Source organism: Bos taurus, chromosome 7 (assembly GCF_002263795.3).
Source record: "Bos taurus isolate L1 Dominette 01449 registration number 42190680 breed Hereford chromosome 7, ARS-UCD2.0, whole genome shotgun sequence".
Classification (NCBI taxonomy): Eukaryota; Metazoa; Chordata; class Mammalia; order Artiodactyla; family Bovidae; genus Bos; species Bos taurus.
This window is the reverse complement of record NC_037334.1, coordinates 62961130-62978250: the sequence shown is the minus strand read 5'-3', so window position 1 is coordinate 62978250 and position 17121 is coordinate 62961130. Positions and strand designations below refer to the sequence as shown.

Genomic DNA, 17121 nt, shown 5'->3' with positions numbered 1-17121 from the left:
GGTCCACCAGTTAAAACTCTGTGCTTCCAATGCAGGGAACCTGGGTTCAATCCCTAGTCAGGGAACTAGCTCCCACATGCCATAATGAAGAGTTCAGAGCCATAACTAAAGATCCTGTGTGAAGACCCTGCACAGCCAAATAAGTAATTTTTTTTAAATGAAAATAGACACCTTTCTTACAAAAAATTTTAAATGTAGAAAAAAACAAGGGAAATATAGAATTACCATGAGAACACCTCAAGAGCTGCAGGCAACATCTACTAATAAATGAAAAAATTTAGCAGGGAAACTAGAGAAACAGAGTATCTGCTTAAGTTCCAAGTGTCTTCCCCGCAAAATGTTCAGTTACCTACAGTGGCAGCTTTAATACATGTTCACAAATTCTAAGGCTCTCCTTCCTTAGTGACTAGCTTCTAATGAAAATAATGCAAAGGAAAGAAATACTACCTGGGAGCCACCATATTATCAAGTGATCAAGGTTAAAGTCAACCAGGATTGATATTATGTGCCCCGGGACGTGGTGGGAAGGCTAAATCACCTCTGTATTTTCCCCAACTTCTATAACCTTAGTCTACCCAACACCAAGTACACTCAAATTGAGATCAAGTGTCAAGGTCATTAAACACAAAGAAAATACAACAAACTGGCACAAATGAGAGGAGCGAAACCAGGGAGACTGGAGGACTAACTGCAATGTGGTATCTTGGCCTGGATTCTGAAACAGAAAAAAGGACATCAGTGGAAAAACTAAGGAAATACAAATAACGTCAGTCCTTTAGTTAACGGGACTTTATCAACATCAATTTCTTACTGTCGATAAATGCATCATGATTAGGTATGATGCTAACAAGCAAGATGAGTGAAGGATATACAAGACATGTCTGTATTCCAACTCTCCTGTAAATCTAAAATTATCTCAAAAACAAGTTTCCCTAAGAGAAAAAAACTTAAGAATTGGGAAACTTAATTCACTAACTTTTCTTGGTTTTTAATATCCCTCCCCCAATCCAGCAGTAAAACCCAGTCAACTAGATTTACAATTAAGCAAAAATCTGGCCTAAGACAAAAAAATACTTTTATAATACTTCGTCTATGAAATTCCTTAAACATGAATTTTCTATGCTTTAGATCTCATAAAGTATAGGTGGATGTATGCCAGAAGTAAGCTTAAGATAGTTGATAAACATGGGGTATACTTGAGGCAGGTTAAAAAAAAAAAACCTAAAAAGGCAGGTGCCACTGATGCCTTCCAAGATTCTAAAACCTTGAAAATTTTTTAAAGAAGGAAATATATCTAGCACATATCTCTACTAGATACACCACGAGCTTTACAAAATAGTTGAAGACAATTACTTGGGTTACGGAGCTCTAGGTCTTATAAGCAAAAACATGAGAACACCTAAAATGTGTGAAAGAACTTCAAAATACATAAAGGGTTATACAAACAGGCAAGGATGCTGCCACACAGCCACCGAAGGATGACACTCCCACCAAGTCCAAGTGTGTCCCATGCAAGAAGCCAGTTTTCTCTATGAACCATCTCTAGTATTTGCTTTTTATTAAATATCTGAAATACATCACACAGGCTAAACAGCTAAGCAGTCTGACATGAGACTGGCCAGTGGTCAGAAGTAGAAATCTATCACTTGATGTCATCTAAAGCCTTGATTTTATTTACAAAGGCCACAGTCTTCAAGAGAACTTTTAATTACTTTCTGCTCTGTAAAGCTCCCTCTTCCTACTCTTCATGTGCAAATTTTTCCTAATTCTTCACCCTCTTCACCTAATCAGGTTTGCAATTAAGTTTTCCCAACCAAAACCAGATGACATGACTAAGGATACTAAAAAAATAAACAGAATGCTGATTTTTGAGATTTAAAAACATAAATGTAGTTGTTCACCAGAGAGTGATCACCAACTACAAGTGATTATAGTGCTGAACCTCAAATTTAACTCCATGGCTGGGAGGATAGTATTGTACTAAATGTCCTATAGCTGTTAAAAACTGACTAGCCAGAGGTGGGAAAAAAAGCTTTTCTTACCTACTTACTTTAACAATCATCTTCTTTTAAAATCAGTAAACCTTGCCAAGGCAGTCTTAAAGCACAATTAAATGAATATACAATTTATACTTGAATTTTGAAGTATTTTAAAAAACAAATCTGCAAAATGTTGAGATCAAGTGACTAATGTTATAAACTGGCAAAAAGAAAAATTGGTTTAGGTCATACATGCAGGCTTTATATCAAATTTCATCTTTTAACACTGCCCCATCCATCTTAAGTATATACAGTTCACAAACCTATACAAATTTAAAACTAACTTCTGCCCTTTACTTTCTAGCCAAACTACTAAAACCAATTATTAAAAATGTAAATTACCAAAACCTGCTGTGAAGTAGGTCACCAAGAAACATTACCAAATCTAATGTTCCCTTAACAGACTGTCAGCTGAGAACAGCAAACCTGAGTTAAATAAAAGAACAAAGAACTACCTACTTTTCTACCAGTTAGAAGAGGTACAAAAGCTTATATTAAAAGGATTTAACAACAAAAGTAATCTCTAGTTTGGATGGGAGACTGGAAGGCAGACAAGTCTTATATTATCACAATTTGCTTCAATTAATTAATTGGCTCCAGATAAATGAAAGCACAAGTCATCAACCAGGCTACCAATCTGTGAAATACATTTTCATATTCCTACCCAACTGGAACCCATTTGCCTGAAGTCAAGAGATTTTTTAAAATATCTAAAGGGGAAACTAGCAAAAATTCCCCTCATTTAATGCACAAACTTTCATTCTGATATTTACCTCAAGTAACAATTAGTGGACTCAAAATTAACAGTTTAAATGTTGGTCATTAGTGTTTCAACATTTGATAACTTAAAATGTTACTAGTTAACTGGTGTCTAAATGCAGGTAACTGTAATGGTTACAAGAAGGCAGGTTCCGGAACTTCCCTGGTGCTCCAATGGTTAGGACTCCAAGATCCCAGTGCAGGGGGCCCAGGTTCACTCCCTGCTCAGGGAACTAGATCCTACATGCCTCAACAAAGACCCAACACAGGCAAAAAAATTTTTAATATATAAATTTTTTTTAAAAAGGCAAGTTCCAAGGAAAACAATGTTCTACTCCAAGCTATCTGCCATTCAGGAAAACACCAACAAAGATTAAGAGCCTATTCCTAAGATATTTCGATCCTGTATTTACTGCTACTTTCAGTTAAGAAATATGGAAATTACTGGGTAAATGGAAATACAAAAGTGTTTCAAAGCTTTTTAATTTACTTATGAAGATGTGAATCATGTGTTCCCTCTAGCAGCAAAATAAGGGCTTCCCTAGTGGCTCAGACAGTAAAGAATCTGTCTGAATGCAGAAGACCTGGGTTTGATCCTTGGGTTGGGAAGATCCCCTGGAGAAGGGAACAGCTACCAATACAATTTTCTGGCCTGGAGAATTCCATGGATAGAAGAGCCTGGCAGGCTACAGTCCATGGGGTCGCAAAGAGTCGGACATGACTGAGAGACTTTCACTTAGCAGCAAAAAAATTCTTATATAAAGGTCAATTCTAAAAAGTGTATGCACACACAAAATAGATTTTTAAGAGAGAAAGGAAAAGGTTGACAGTCATTTCAATCAAAATTCGGAAGAGTTAGCTCCAAAACTCATTGCAGCTTTAGCTCAAGTAGAGACATTTGTGATGCCAAGTAATGATTCATACCTGCAACACAGGAATATTTATTATTTCATTAAGCCAAGGAATAAACTAGCTTTGAAAAATCTCAAATGTAACTCCACTAGAAAAATTTACACTCAAGTTTTTGAAAGTGTCTTCTACCTTTGCATATAACGGGAGCATCTACAAAATACTAAATAAATGTATGAAGACAAAAGCTTTTCATCCATAGAAGTTCCTAACTGCCAGAAGGGTAAGATTTCCAACACCTCAATCATCCCTAATTCATCCAGCTTAGGCTCCACAGAGGGTCAAGCCTGTACTGTAAGTGGGCACCAAGCTTTCCACTCCAATTTCAAAATTTCACTTACACATGCTGGCCAGACTTGAACCTCATCTGCAACCTCATTTTTTTCAACTTCAGAAAACGAGGAAGTTAATCTTGTGGAAGGTCTTTCTCAAAACCTTGCTCCAATTAAAAAACGGAGGGAAAAAAAGATTCAAGATCTAATACCAGAGCCTAACTTCCTGCTGGCGATAACTTCCCATCATCAGGCCGTAAAGATCGAATCCGAGGAGGAACACTGTCCAGGATCACCTGGACGTATTGATTTTATTCTACACTTTCCCCAGAAGCATTTAGGGCAGCAAACCTGTAGGAAGATGTGCAGAAAGGAACCCTTTCTTACCCTTTGTCATAATCCCATGTCCAACCCTCTTCTCCCTGGAAACCCGCAAGTAGCCCAAGTACAAATAAATGCCTCTGCAGTCGGTCTTCCGAGGCTGCGGTTGCCCCCAGGGACTAGAGCTCTGGGGGCAAAGATACCCTGTGGCCGCACAGAACGCTGGAACAAAGAATGAAGCGGGTTCGGGGACTAGGAGTCAGAAGGCCTGAGTTCAAACAAATACCTGCCCCTTATGGGCCCGTGTGCCTCTGACCGTGTCACTCCATCTCTGGGCCTTCGAGTCGGCTGTAAAAATAGGAAAATCACTGTACCTACCTCATCGGGGCGTTTCAGGAGTAAAGAAGAAACACACAAGTTGCTCCGCACAGTGCCTGGCACATAGTGAGGGCTTAGAAAAATGTTAGTTATTATCATCACTCAATACCCATGAACTCGCTGCCCCTCCTTTACTCCCTGTACAAAAAATCGAAAACCTAGGAGCAGCATTTCGGCTTCCAGTGTCGACAAATTCTCACTGCACTTTCGTGCCTCACCTCCCCCCACCCCCCACCACCATCAAAGAAAAGCCTCCTCTGGTCTAGGTTAAGCTGGAGCTCCCACCAAAGGAGGAAGGCCTCGCTGGCGCGCGGGGAAAGCGAGCGGGAAAAGCTGACGATCCGGCCGCGCGGGGCCCCAGGCCCCCAAGATCACCCTGGGGCCCGGGCGGCGGCCGCGGCTCGCTCTCGCCCCGCGTGGCCGTTGGGCGCGGCACGCGCACGCGGCGGACGCGGACACGGCCACGCGCGCCGGGCCAGTAGGGGCGGAGGGCGGAGAGTCGCCGCGCGCCCGTGCGCCCGCCGCGCGCGCCTGCGGCCGTTGGGGAGGGGGGGCGGACGGTGGGCCGTTCGGACTTCTCCTCCCTCCCATCAGAGCCCCAGTTAGTCCGCGTCCTGGGGCCGCCCAGCCCCGCCCACGCTCCGGCTTACCTGCACGGCTGAGCGGGAGAGGAACAAGCTCTGCTCCACGGCACGGCAAAAGGTAAAAAAACCCCTCACGCAACTGCGTCCGCACACACGCGTGCTCCGTCGCCGGGCTATATAACGGTGACTCAGCCTAACTTGTTGCGGCCAGGTCGGCCAGGCTGGTGGCCAATCCCGACTGCGTCCTCTGGGCTTTTCGAGCAGCAATTGGGTACTTACTCAGGATGAAGGCGTGGCTCTTGATTGGCTTTAACTCATGCCTATGAGACTGTGAAGAGCTCGTTTCCCTAGTAACGAATTGGCATTGAGAGAGGCCAATAAGTGAAGGGTACGGTGTGAAGGAGGGAGGGAAGTTCTTTGATCGATGTCCATTGTAGCCAATAAATATGTGGGGCCGCTCCCATTCGTTAAAACTTCTTCCCCTGGGCGGAGATCAGTTCTCCCTGCAGGAGCGGTTGCTCCACAAGGTGGGGCCCGTGTACTTTGGGGAAGTAAACCCCAAGCAACTAGGAGGTGGGCGCCAGGATGGCCAAGGAAGCCCCCGGCCAATCGCAGTGCGGGAAGGAGCTGATTGACGCGGGGGTTGGACAGCACCAAGGAGACCGAGCACCGGGTCGCCGTGCCCTCTGGGGCGGTTCTGAGGTTCTACTGGTCCCTGCTTCTGTCTCCTTTTTCGTTTCCTTTCTTCACTCCTTGGGTGCGATCCCTGAGACCCCTGATCCCACCTTTTCCGCACAGTTTGATACCAGGGGAACCAGGTGATAAAGTTTCCCGTTGTTTGGTTGTTTTGTTTCTTTTTTATACCAACTTTATTTCCATGTGGCCGCCTAAGGGCACTTGGTGGCTCCCACCATTAGTCAGCACTATTGGACAACTATTCAGGGAAACCAGAGGGGAAAGTAACTCCCATTGTGTACCTAAGATCCTGTTTAAAAAAAAAAGTCTCACGTGAAGAGCACTGAGTTTAAAGACATATTTCCACCCCGCGGTTCTTAGCAAGTGCTGCTGCAAGTCATTCGTGCGCGTCCATTCAGAAACGGGAGTTTGTAAATTCTCCTAACGGTTTGGGCCTTCCTGCAACATCCTGGGCGTCACCACCATTGTCATTCAGATTTCCAATACTGTGGCTGTGGGGGTTTATTTCTTCGGGTCGTTATGTCTTGACAAGGTAGCTTGTCAAACGCCTTTGTGAACACCCCGAAGCTTCCGCGAAACACTTCAGGCGCTCCAGACTGGTCCTGTCCACGTCTCTTACTGTTTTGTTGGGCCCATAGGTCACCATGAGCGGTTTTATATGAAAACACAGGGTCACGCCTCTGTCCCGTTCTCCTTCCAGGCATGTGACCCTGCAGCAGGGGCTCGCGTTAAGTTTTGCAAATTTGGAAATGAAGCACGTGGAGCCTCTCTATTGGAGACAAGGGGGCGCGGACAGCAGCCGGTGAAGTCGGAGGTGCGGCCCCAGGAGCCAAGCGGGAGCATCCCTTTGGCCCCCTAAGCCCCATCCAGCAACGACTTGGCTCATTCAGCATTTATTGGGCTCCAGGGGCTGGGATCAGAGACGATCGAGACGCTGTCCCTGCTGGCTGTCATCCATTCAACTAGCCCGGACGCCGCGCCGAGAGCTCCCCAAACTGGGGAACCGGTGTGTGGGGCTGTGGAGGCACCTGAGGGAACTCGGCTCAGGCAGAAGCTGCTAAAGGTTTTCTGGAGTAAGGAACCTACAGGATCGTGTTTACCTTGCTAAGAAACTTGAGCTTTATTCTGAGAGCGGTGGAGAGCCCCCAAAGGTTTCTTAAAAGGGTGGACTAAGAGTTTTGCATTTTACAAGACAACTTTCCAAATTGAAAAGCTAATGAGAGCTGGTTAGCAACCCTTGAAATTCACAGATTGGTAATTTAACCCAGTTGGCCTGAGATCGGGGGTCCAGGCTATTCTTGATCACATTTGGAGCGAATTTTAAGTGATACAGACAGTTCTTCTTGTAGGACTTTTGGCAGTCTGTTAAAATTGTGTTTATTTCCCTTCTTGCTTGAAAGCCATGTGGCTTTACCAAGAGGCATGTACTTGGTGTTCATTACAGCACTGTCCACTTTGTTATGATATTTAAAAACTGAAAACATAACTACTCATGAATTTGCAAACTGACTAGCGGTAATATACCCATAATATAGACTACTGTACAGCAGTTTAAAAGAGAATGAGAAAAAACTAGAAGAGAATGAGGTCAAACTATACTGATATGAGCTGATCTCCAGTTGTTAATTGGATTAACTGACAAAAATCAAGTTGAACAAAATATACAATGAGTTCCAATTTATGTTAAAAATGAAAAACCAGAACTCTTGATTTCCATATGCTTAAATAGGTATGTAAGTGTGGAGGAAGGGTGGGGCGGGGGGGGGGGGGGGTGGGGCTCGGGGAGGATTTAAAACAAGTCATTCCCCTAGATTGGGAGTGGCAAGGATAATGTTACTTGAAGGTGTTACAATGATACTGTTTTCCCCTATGGTTTTGTCTAGTATGTCTGTAGGAAGAAAGGAAAGGGAAATAGATTACTAGAGAGAGAATGTGGACAAGACCCCTCAGGTGGCTGTGACTGTCTTCCACAGGAGAGAGCAAGTTGGCATCTTCCTGTGGTCATTTCTGTACTGGAATCATAAACCCTCAAGAGGCAGATGCTGGATACTTAGTAAATGTTCAGTGAATAATTTACCACCCTGGAAGTGTCTGGAGTGCTGGTTCTCAAGATGAGGGAGATTTTGCCCTCAGGAGACATGATCTTTTCACAACTACATAGAGGGGCTACTGGCATCTAACAGATGCAAGCCAGGGAAGCCTAGGAGAGCCCCTTGATGAAGGGGCCAAATTAATACTGCTGGGGTGAGAAACCCTGATCTAATCATCTAAGGGAGAGTACCCGCCCTCCTCCTAGTCTTTCCACTGGTAAGCAAATTGTGCAAACCCCTCAGAATATGACTTCACCCTTTTTTTTCTGCCAGTTCTCCCCAGAGCTCTGAGAAACAGGGTGGAAAGGAAACAGAGCAAGATCCTGTGGGACTCTTCAGGTACATATCCTTTCTATGGCCTATTTCTTATTTTGGGGAGGGGAAAGACTTAAGCCTCCTTGACCCTCCTTGAGTTCCAAAGGGCTGGTTCAAATTGTTGCTAGTCAGGGAAGGGAGAAGATGCAGAGACAAAGGAGGAGCAGTCAGGAAAGGATAGTGCAGCCTGGGGGTAGGGTCCCGGTTCCTCCTTAAGAAATATGCATAACAATATCTTTTGAGTTCTGGAACTAAGGCCCCCACCCAGGAGGAGGATGGTATCTTAAGGCTGAGAGTCAAGTTCCCTAGAACCATCCCATTACCTCACCACTGACTAATCAGAAGATAGTCATGGGTGGGGGAGGGGGGGGTGGCCAAATGGGACCAAGATGGCAGACAAGACTAGACCTTGATCCTCAATCAGCAAATGAAATGACACACCCAGAGGCGCCATGACAGTTCACAAGACCAAGGAGTGGGCATGGCCCAACTCCTGAATATCTCTACCCTTCTCCAAAATAGATGGAATAATCCTCTCACTCATTAGCATATGAAATTACCCAGCCTATATAAACTAACCATCCCATATTTCAAGCCCATACTCGCCCTCTGCAATGGCCCACACTGTCTGTGGAGAGGCCCTTCTCTCTGAATCTGAATAAATCCACTTCTTACCTATCACTTTATTTCTCACTGAATTCTTTCTGCAATGAGACTTCAAGAACCTGAGCTTCATTAGGTCCTAAAACCAGGTTCCATGGGTTTTGGCTGGATTCAAGTCCCAAGCTGAGGTAAACAGTTTCACCCTCACCCCAAATTTTACCAGTAAAAACCACTCTGAAAACAGTCGGGGAGTTTAGGGGTTTTTTTAACCTGACTCACCTATTCCCCATGCATGACCCTCCAATAAACCTTTCTCTGCTCCAAACTCCAAGCATTTCAGATTGTTTAGCCTCGCTGTGCATCTGGCACATGAACTTCTGTTTATTAATAGTAACAGAAAGATGCATGGGCAAGACCCCAGAAAGTACAGTTTTGTGGAGAGAATGGAAGGGTGGTGTATTAGGTAAGGAATGCTCCTAAGAGTATCATCAGAATGAGTATGTCCAAGACTTGTGGTCCAGTGGCTATGGCTCTGAGCTCCCAAGGCAGGGGGCCTGGGTTCGATTCCTGGTCAAGGAACTAGATCCCACATGACACAGCTAAAGATCTGCAGGCCACACTAAAGATCCTGCATGTCACAACAAAGACTGAAGTGATTGCAACTAAGACCTGGTGCAATGTTTTTTTTAAAAATTGAATCAGCATTTCCAATATAGCTAATTACTCAGAAACGGTGATTAACTACTTGCAGTAGAAATAGGAAACAACCTAAATATGGAACTATATGAGACTAGGTGGATAAAATACAACCATACAATGCACTCTTGCAGTGGACTGTCAAGCAACCATAGAGAAAATGAAGCAGATCTATGTATATGGTTATAAAGATCTCCAAGAGATGTAAGTGAAGACAGGAAGAAAAGGAGGGGGAACCATTATTAATGGGACAATTATTTCTATTAAGATATTCTGTATTGCTATAGTTGTCCATGCACAATCCTGAATGGTTTTGCTGTACATGCACAGGTAATATTTGAAGGTGGAATCATAAGAAACTGTTAATGATTGCTAACAGGGAGATGAAATTGGGCCAGGGTGGGAGAAAGGCTTAGTTTTCATTCATTCAAAGTACCCTTTGGTACTTTATAATACTGTAGTGGGTAGCCATTCTCTTCTCCAGAGGATCTTCCTGTCTCAGGGATTGAACCCAGGTCTCCTGCATTACAGGTGGATTCTTTACATCTGAGGCATCAGGAAAGCCCTAATTTTTTTAAACATGTGCATGTATATTTTCAAAAATTCAATGTTAAGTATGGATTTTACTTAACATTGATATGAGGCGCCTCATAACAGTGATATGAGGAACTACACATATGAAAACTTTGATCTTTAAAACAAACAGGATGGAATACTCTACATTAGCCCTTTAGGTATACAAGGTGTTTGGGAAATGAGACATTAAAGTTTTAATCTGCCTCCCTCCCAGATTGCTAACCTCTTTTCCTTTTTCCCCTTACCTTACAAAAATCATATGAAGATCCCATAGACCCTTCACTGGCTTATAAATGCATGCCTAACTGAATCCCTCTCTCTTTTGTGACTGACTGTCTGCAGACATGTCACATCTTCAAATTGTGACCATGAGCCAGGCATCCTGCTAATGTTCTCTATAAAAATCATCTCATTTAGTAGTCACAACAACTCTATCTCAGAAACAGGCTCAGTGAGAGTAAGCAACTTGCCCAAGGTCACACACCGAGGGCTAGAAACTAGGACTCCCTGACTTCAAGTCCATCTTCTTTTACCCACTTGTCAGTACTGCCCAGGGAAGGACAATACAGCAGCCACAGGTAGAGAAAGGAGGCAAGACCTCCTCAGAAACCCCTGAGAGGCTGGGATTTTCTTTCCTTCTCTTGGGCAAGGCACCAGGTATTGCTGCATAGACAAAGAGAGTTGAATCCACAGCAAATCCCTGTAAGCTACAGCCAAAGCTCTTTGCAAAAAGAGCACACTCTGGTACCATCTATAGACGTAGGTGTCCTCGCTTCCCGTGGCTTCAAAGAGGGACAAAACTTGGAACTGCAAATAACGTAGCATGTATCGACCACCTACTGTGTGATAGGCATGGTGCTCTAGGCACCATGTTTGAGTCGCTCCTCACAAAGGTGTTAAGAAATCACCTTCCAAGTCAGCGGACTAGTGTTCAATCCTTGGTTGGGAAACTAAGATCCCACATGCCGCAGAACAACTAAGGCCACGAGCCAAAACTAAAGCGCCCGTATGCCACAACAAAGACCCATCACAGCCAAAAATAAATAAGTAAATAAATCAATACTTTCTAAAAATGTTGACCAGGGTGTGGGAAAAGAGTTATTTTCATATACTATTAGTAGAAATATAAGTTAGCATAACCATTCTGAGGGCTATTTCAAAGCAACTGTTAAAATCCACCGGGGATGGGGTAGGGATGGATTGGAAGTTTGAGATTAGCAAATGCAAACTATTAAGTATGTCTAACTGAATCACTTTGCTGTACCAGAAACTAATTGTAAATGAACTATACCGCAATAAAATTTTTTTAAAAATTCATAACCCTATGACTCAGAAGTTCTACTTTTCTACACTTACTCTGAAGAAACACTACCACATGTATACAGTGAGCAAAGATGTTCATTACAGTATTGTTTGTAATACTGAAAAATAATCTAAACATCTCTCAATAAGGGAATATCTAAATTTATAATAATACATACATACTAGAGGATTTTATGCAGTGATTTTAAAGATTGAGCTAGTTTATGTATATATGTGTATTTATATTCACAATATTCATATTTTAAGTATATGCTACAATAATATATAGCATAAATCTCAAGAGGATATTAATAAAAAAAGAGCATCTCGCAAATTATGTACAGTATGTCATGTATGCTTAAAAAATACCAAAACTTAGAGCTTCCCTGGTGGTCCAGTGGTTAAGAATCCATCTGCCAGCTCAGAGAACACAGGTTTGATCCCTGGTGTGGGAACTAAGATCCCACATGATGCACGGCAACTAAGCCCATGCACCACCACTGAAGCCTGTGCACTCTAGAACCTGTGCTCTGCAACAAGAGAAGCCACAGCAATGAGTAGTCCCCACTCTCCGCAACTAGAGAAAGCCCACGCACAGCACCAAAGAGCCCATGCACTGCAACACTCGGCACAGCCATAAATAAACAAAATGCCAACAACTATTATGTGCATGTGTTTAGCAGTGTTTGTAAATGCATAGGAAACTATCTGGAAAGATGTAGAGCAATCTGATCAGTTACTACCTCTATGGAGGACAGTGACCTAAGAGTTTGAAGGAGACTTTCACTTTATCTGTATTATTTTTCAATTTTTTTTTTTACATTAAGAAACGTTTCCTATATTATGTAATTTTAAAATTAGCTTGTCATAACTCTAAGAGTAGGTTTTGAGTGCTTTTATGTACCAGGCACTAAACTGATCATTTTATGAGCCCTGTCTTTTTTCTCACAACAGCACTATGAATACAGGTCAAATTATTAATATTATCTTTATTTTACAGGAAAAGATACTGAGATTTGGAGAGGTTAATTGTCCAAAACAGCCAGGAATTGAACACAGGTTTGTCTGGACTGTCTCATGGAACACAGCTTTAAATCCTAGAAGTCTACAGTAGTTTGACAGAGAATAAAGGAACAAGCTCCAATACTTTGGCCACCTGATGCGAAGAGCCAACTCATTAGAAAGGACCCTGATGCTGGGAAATATTGAAGGCAGGAGGAGAAGAGCATGACAGAGGATGAGATGCTTGGATGGCATCACTGACTTAATGGACATGAGTTTTATCAAGCTCCGGAGGACGGTGAAAGATAGCAAAGCCTGGCATGCTGCAGTCCATGGGGTCACAAAGAGTCAGACACGACTGAGTGACTGACAACAACAACAAGAAAGGAGTAAGAGGAGGGTGTCTGACGAATATCCTCTTTACTTTTGGCCACAGTGCTCGGAGTCCACTGAAGCATGCTGGGCACTGTGGTGGCCCAAAGAGTTTGTTCCTTGTCTAAAGAATCCCCAGCAGTCATCAGTTCAGTTCAGTTCAATTGGTCAGTCATGTCCGACTCTTTGCAACCCCATGGACTGCAGCACACCAGGCCTCCCTGTCCATTGCCAACTTCCGGAGTTTAGTCAAACTCACGTCCATTGAGTCGGTGATGCCATCCAACCATCTCATCCTCTGTCGTCCCCTTCTCCTCCGGCCTTCAATCTTTCCCAGCATCAGGGTCTTTTCAAATGAGTCAGCTCTTCATATCAGGTGGCCAAAGTATTGGAGTTTCATCTTCAACATCAGTCCTTCCAATGAACACCCAGGACTGATCTCCTTTAGGATGGACTGGTTGGATCTCCTTGCAGTCCAAGGAACTCCCAAGAGTCTTCTCCAACACCACAGTTCAAAAGCATCAGTTCTTCGGTGCTCAGCTTTCTTTATAGTCCAGCTCTCACATCCATACATGACTACTGGAAAAACCATAGCTTTGACTAGATGGACCTTTGTTGACAAAATAATGTCTCTGCTTTTGAATATGCTATCTAGGTTGGTCATAACTTTTCTTCCAAGGAGCAAGTGTTTTTTAATTTCATGGCTGCAGTCACCATCTGCAGTGATTTTGGAGCCAGCAGTCATCAGGGAGATGAAATTGGGCCAGGGTGGGAGAAAGGCTTAGTTTTCATTCATTCAAAGTACTCTTGGTACTTTGTAATACTGGAGTGGGTAGCCATTCCCTTCTGCCAGGGATCTTCCCAACTCAGTGTTATTTTCTGATCCTGTGGTTTCTCCTCTTTCCTGGTTCCTGGCAGGACTATACTTTCCTGTCCCCTTCATTGTTTATTTTTTGAAATGTTTATTTATTTGGCTGTGTTGGATTTTAGTTGTGGAACTCCAGATCTTTGTTGGGTGTTGCAGGATCTTTCACTGGGACTCTAGTTGTGGCCTGAGAGCTCAGTAGTTGCTGTACACAGGCTTAGTTCCCCTGCGGCATGTGAGATCTTGGTTCACTGACCAGGGATTGAACCATGTCCCCTGCATTGCAAGGCGGATGCTTAACCGCTGGACCACCAGGGAAGTCCCTTCCTGTTCCCTTTAAAGATAGACATGACCATGCATTTTGCTTTGATCAAAAGAGTGTGAGCAGAAGTGACCCAGATATCTTCCAGGCAGAGAAGTCTTTTGAGCTGGTGATCGTTCGTCAAGGTTTTCCCTACCCACACTCACCCCAGTATTCAATGTTGTCCCATATGGATAATCCCCGTCGACCTGGATCTCTGGGCAAAAATAATTTGCACAGAGCCATTCCTCCAAGTTTCCCCATCTCTGATGGGCAAAATGCATGAGCAAGAAAGAAATCTGTGCTTCAAGCCTTTGAGGTTTGGGGAATGTTTGTTATTATTAATACCACAGCATTACCTGGCCTATCCTGCCAATTACAGATAGGTTTCCAGATCTTCCAGTTTTTCAGGAGATACTCAAATCTGGGTCATCATATGACATCACTCTGTTCTTTTTCTTTTTTCTTAACACTTTATTAATGGTATACAACTGTTTTGCTCTCACTTTAAAAATGCAATGACATATTCTAGGACTATAACTGAATTTATTCTTTTTTAAAACTTTATTTGGAATTCTAGTTTTGTTTTGTTTTTTTTTAATGTGTCCCTTGGGCTTCCCTGGTGGTCCAGTGGTTAAGAATCCACCTGCCAATGTAGGGGACATGGGTTCCATCCCTGACCTGGGAACTAAGACCCCATATGTGGCAGAACAACTAAGCTCATGTGGCACAACTCCTGAGCCCAAGCACCTGGAGCCTGTCTGCAACAAGATGAGCTACTGCCATGAGAAGCTCTCGCACTGCAATCAGAGAGCAGCCCCTGCTCACCGCAGCTAAAGAAAGCCCACGCACAGTAACAAAGACCTAGCACAGCGCCCCGCACCCCCCAAAAATGCTTCTCAGTTCTTGTAACAAAGAAGCAACTAATTTTACATGCCATTCTACAAGTAGATTTTTTTTAAGTAGATTTGTTTTTAATTGTGGTAAAATACACAGAACATAAAATTTACCAATCCGACCATTTTAAAATTTAAAATTCAGTAGCATGAAGTACATTCACAATGTTGTTCAACCACACTCAGTGTTCTTAAATGTGGTTAGCTACTCCAAAAATGTTTTGAACACTTTTGGAACTGAATAAAATATGTCTACAGGCCAGATTGAGTCAGTTTGAAACTTTGCCAGATGCTAGGCTCCCCCTCCCAAGCCTGCAGCCCGAGATATATTGGCTTTTTACCCCCTCTCTTCTCATGCCTGGGCTTCTCTGCAGGCCCTTTCAGCTCAGAACCTTTGAATCTAGGCTACGTGTTCCTCAGTGGATAAAGCAATGAAGCAGCTAGTGCATACCTTTATTATAACACAGAAAATAGACACTTGGTCTACTAGAGGGAGTAAACAGCAGCTACAAAAGTTTCTCTTTGCAAAGCTTAACCCCAGGGTAGGGCTTCCTTGGTAGCTCAGCTGGTCAAGAATCTGCCTGCAATGCAGGAGACCCCAGTTCTATCCCTGGATTGGGAAGATACCCTGGAAAAGGGAAAGGCTTACCCACTCTAGTATTCCAGCCTGTAGACTGGCGGGCAAAGAGTTGGACACAAGTGAGCAACTTTAACAGACACAGACAAACCCCAGTATCTGCCATAGGATCACTCCAGTAGGTGGAGTTTAGAGGTAGGGTATTCCTGGAAGAAAGCACCAATTAATGTCTGAGAACCCACCCACCACTCAGTTCAGTTCAGTCGCTCAACTGTGTCCAACTCTGGGACCCCATGAACCACAGCACGCCGGGCTTCCCTGTCCATCACCAACTCCCAGAGTCCACCCAAACTCATGTCCATCGAGTCAGTGCTGCCATCAAGCCATCTCATCCTCTGTCGTCCCCTTCTCCTCCCACCTTCAATCCTTCCCAGCATCCGAGTATTTTCTAGTGAGTCAGTTCTTTGTATCAGGTGGCCAAAGTATTGGCGTTTCAGCTTCAACATCAGTCCTTCCAATGAACATCCAGGACTCATCTCCTTTAGGATGGATTGGTTGGATCTCCTTGCAGTCCAAGGGGACTCTCAAGAGTCTTCTCCAGCACCACAGTTCAAAAACATCAATTCTTCGGCACTCAGCATTCTTTATAGTCCAACTCTCACATCCATACACAACCACTGGAAAAACCATAGCCTTAACTAGACAGACCTTTGTTAACAAAGTAATGTCTCTGCTTTTTAATATACTATCTAGGTTGGTCATAACTTTCCTTCCAAGGAGTAAGCGTCTTTTAATTTCATGGCTTCAATCACCACCTGCAGCTATATTGGAGCCCAGAATATACTGTTTCCACTGTTTCCCCATCTATTTCCCATGAAGTGATGGGACCAGATGCCATGATCTTAGTTTTCTGAATGTTGAGTTTTAAGCTAACTTTTTCACTCTCCTCTTTCACTTTCATCAAGAGGCTCTTTAGTTCTTCTTCACTTTAAGCCATAAGGGTGGTGTCATCTGTATATCTGAGGTTATTGATATTTCTCCTGGCAATCTTGATTCCACCCACCACTACACGTGACTATAGTCTATACATTCCTATCCTCCCAACAGTCAGAAAGGGCCCACTTCCCAGGCCCACTGGCTTGTGATGAAGTGACTTACCCAAGTTGAGAAGGCTAGTAATGAGATTATTGGGCAGTCTGAAACTCAGAATTCCCGAAGTCTGCTTTTTAAAAATATTTTTCCCTGTGATTTTTTAATATATTTTCCTTATAGAAAATATGGCAAGGGCTTCCCTGGTGGTCCACAGGTTAAGAATTTGCCTGCCACGGAGGGGACACAGTTGATCCCTGGTCCTGGAAGATTCCACATGCTGCAGGGCAACTAAGTCTATGCACACAACTACTGAGCCTGAGCTCTAGAGCCTGTGAGCCGCACCAACTTAGGCCACCACAATGAGAAGCCTGCATAACATAACTAGAGTAGCCTCTACTTGCTGCAACTAGAGAAAGCCCAGGCAGCAAAGACCCAGCACAGCCAAAACAAAGAAAAAATTTTTAAATTAAAATGTG

The 17121-nt window shown here is 43.5% G+C and overlaps 1 protein-coding gene and 1 long non-coding RNA gene across 4 annotated transcripts in view; one reads left to right on the top strand and one right to left on the bottom strand.

Moving 5' to 3' along the window:
- Positions 1 to 5573, bottom strand: part of G3BP1 (G3BP stress granule assembly factor 1) — a 35457-nt gene extending 29884 nt beyond the window's left edge. For 2 of the 3 annotated variants that reach the window (XM_005209645.5, XM_059888275.1), the window contains exon 1: positions 4679 to 5432. In XM_005209645.5, coding sequence (XP_005209702.1) covers positions 4679 to 4777 — 99 coding nt within the window. In that variant the 5' untranslated portion in view covers positions 4778 to 5432. 3 annotated transcript variants of the gene reach the window in all.
- LOC112447461 (uncharacterized) lies at positions 5549 to 11558 on the top strand. Its single transcript, XR_009495322.1, has 3 exons — positions 5549 to 6080; positions 6659 to 7031; positions 8322 to 11558. It is a non-coding gene; the product is annotated as an uncharacterized lncRNA (long non-coding RNA).
- Positions 11559 to 17121: the final 5563 nt, after the last annotated feature.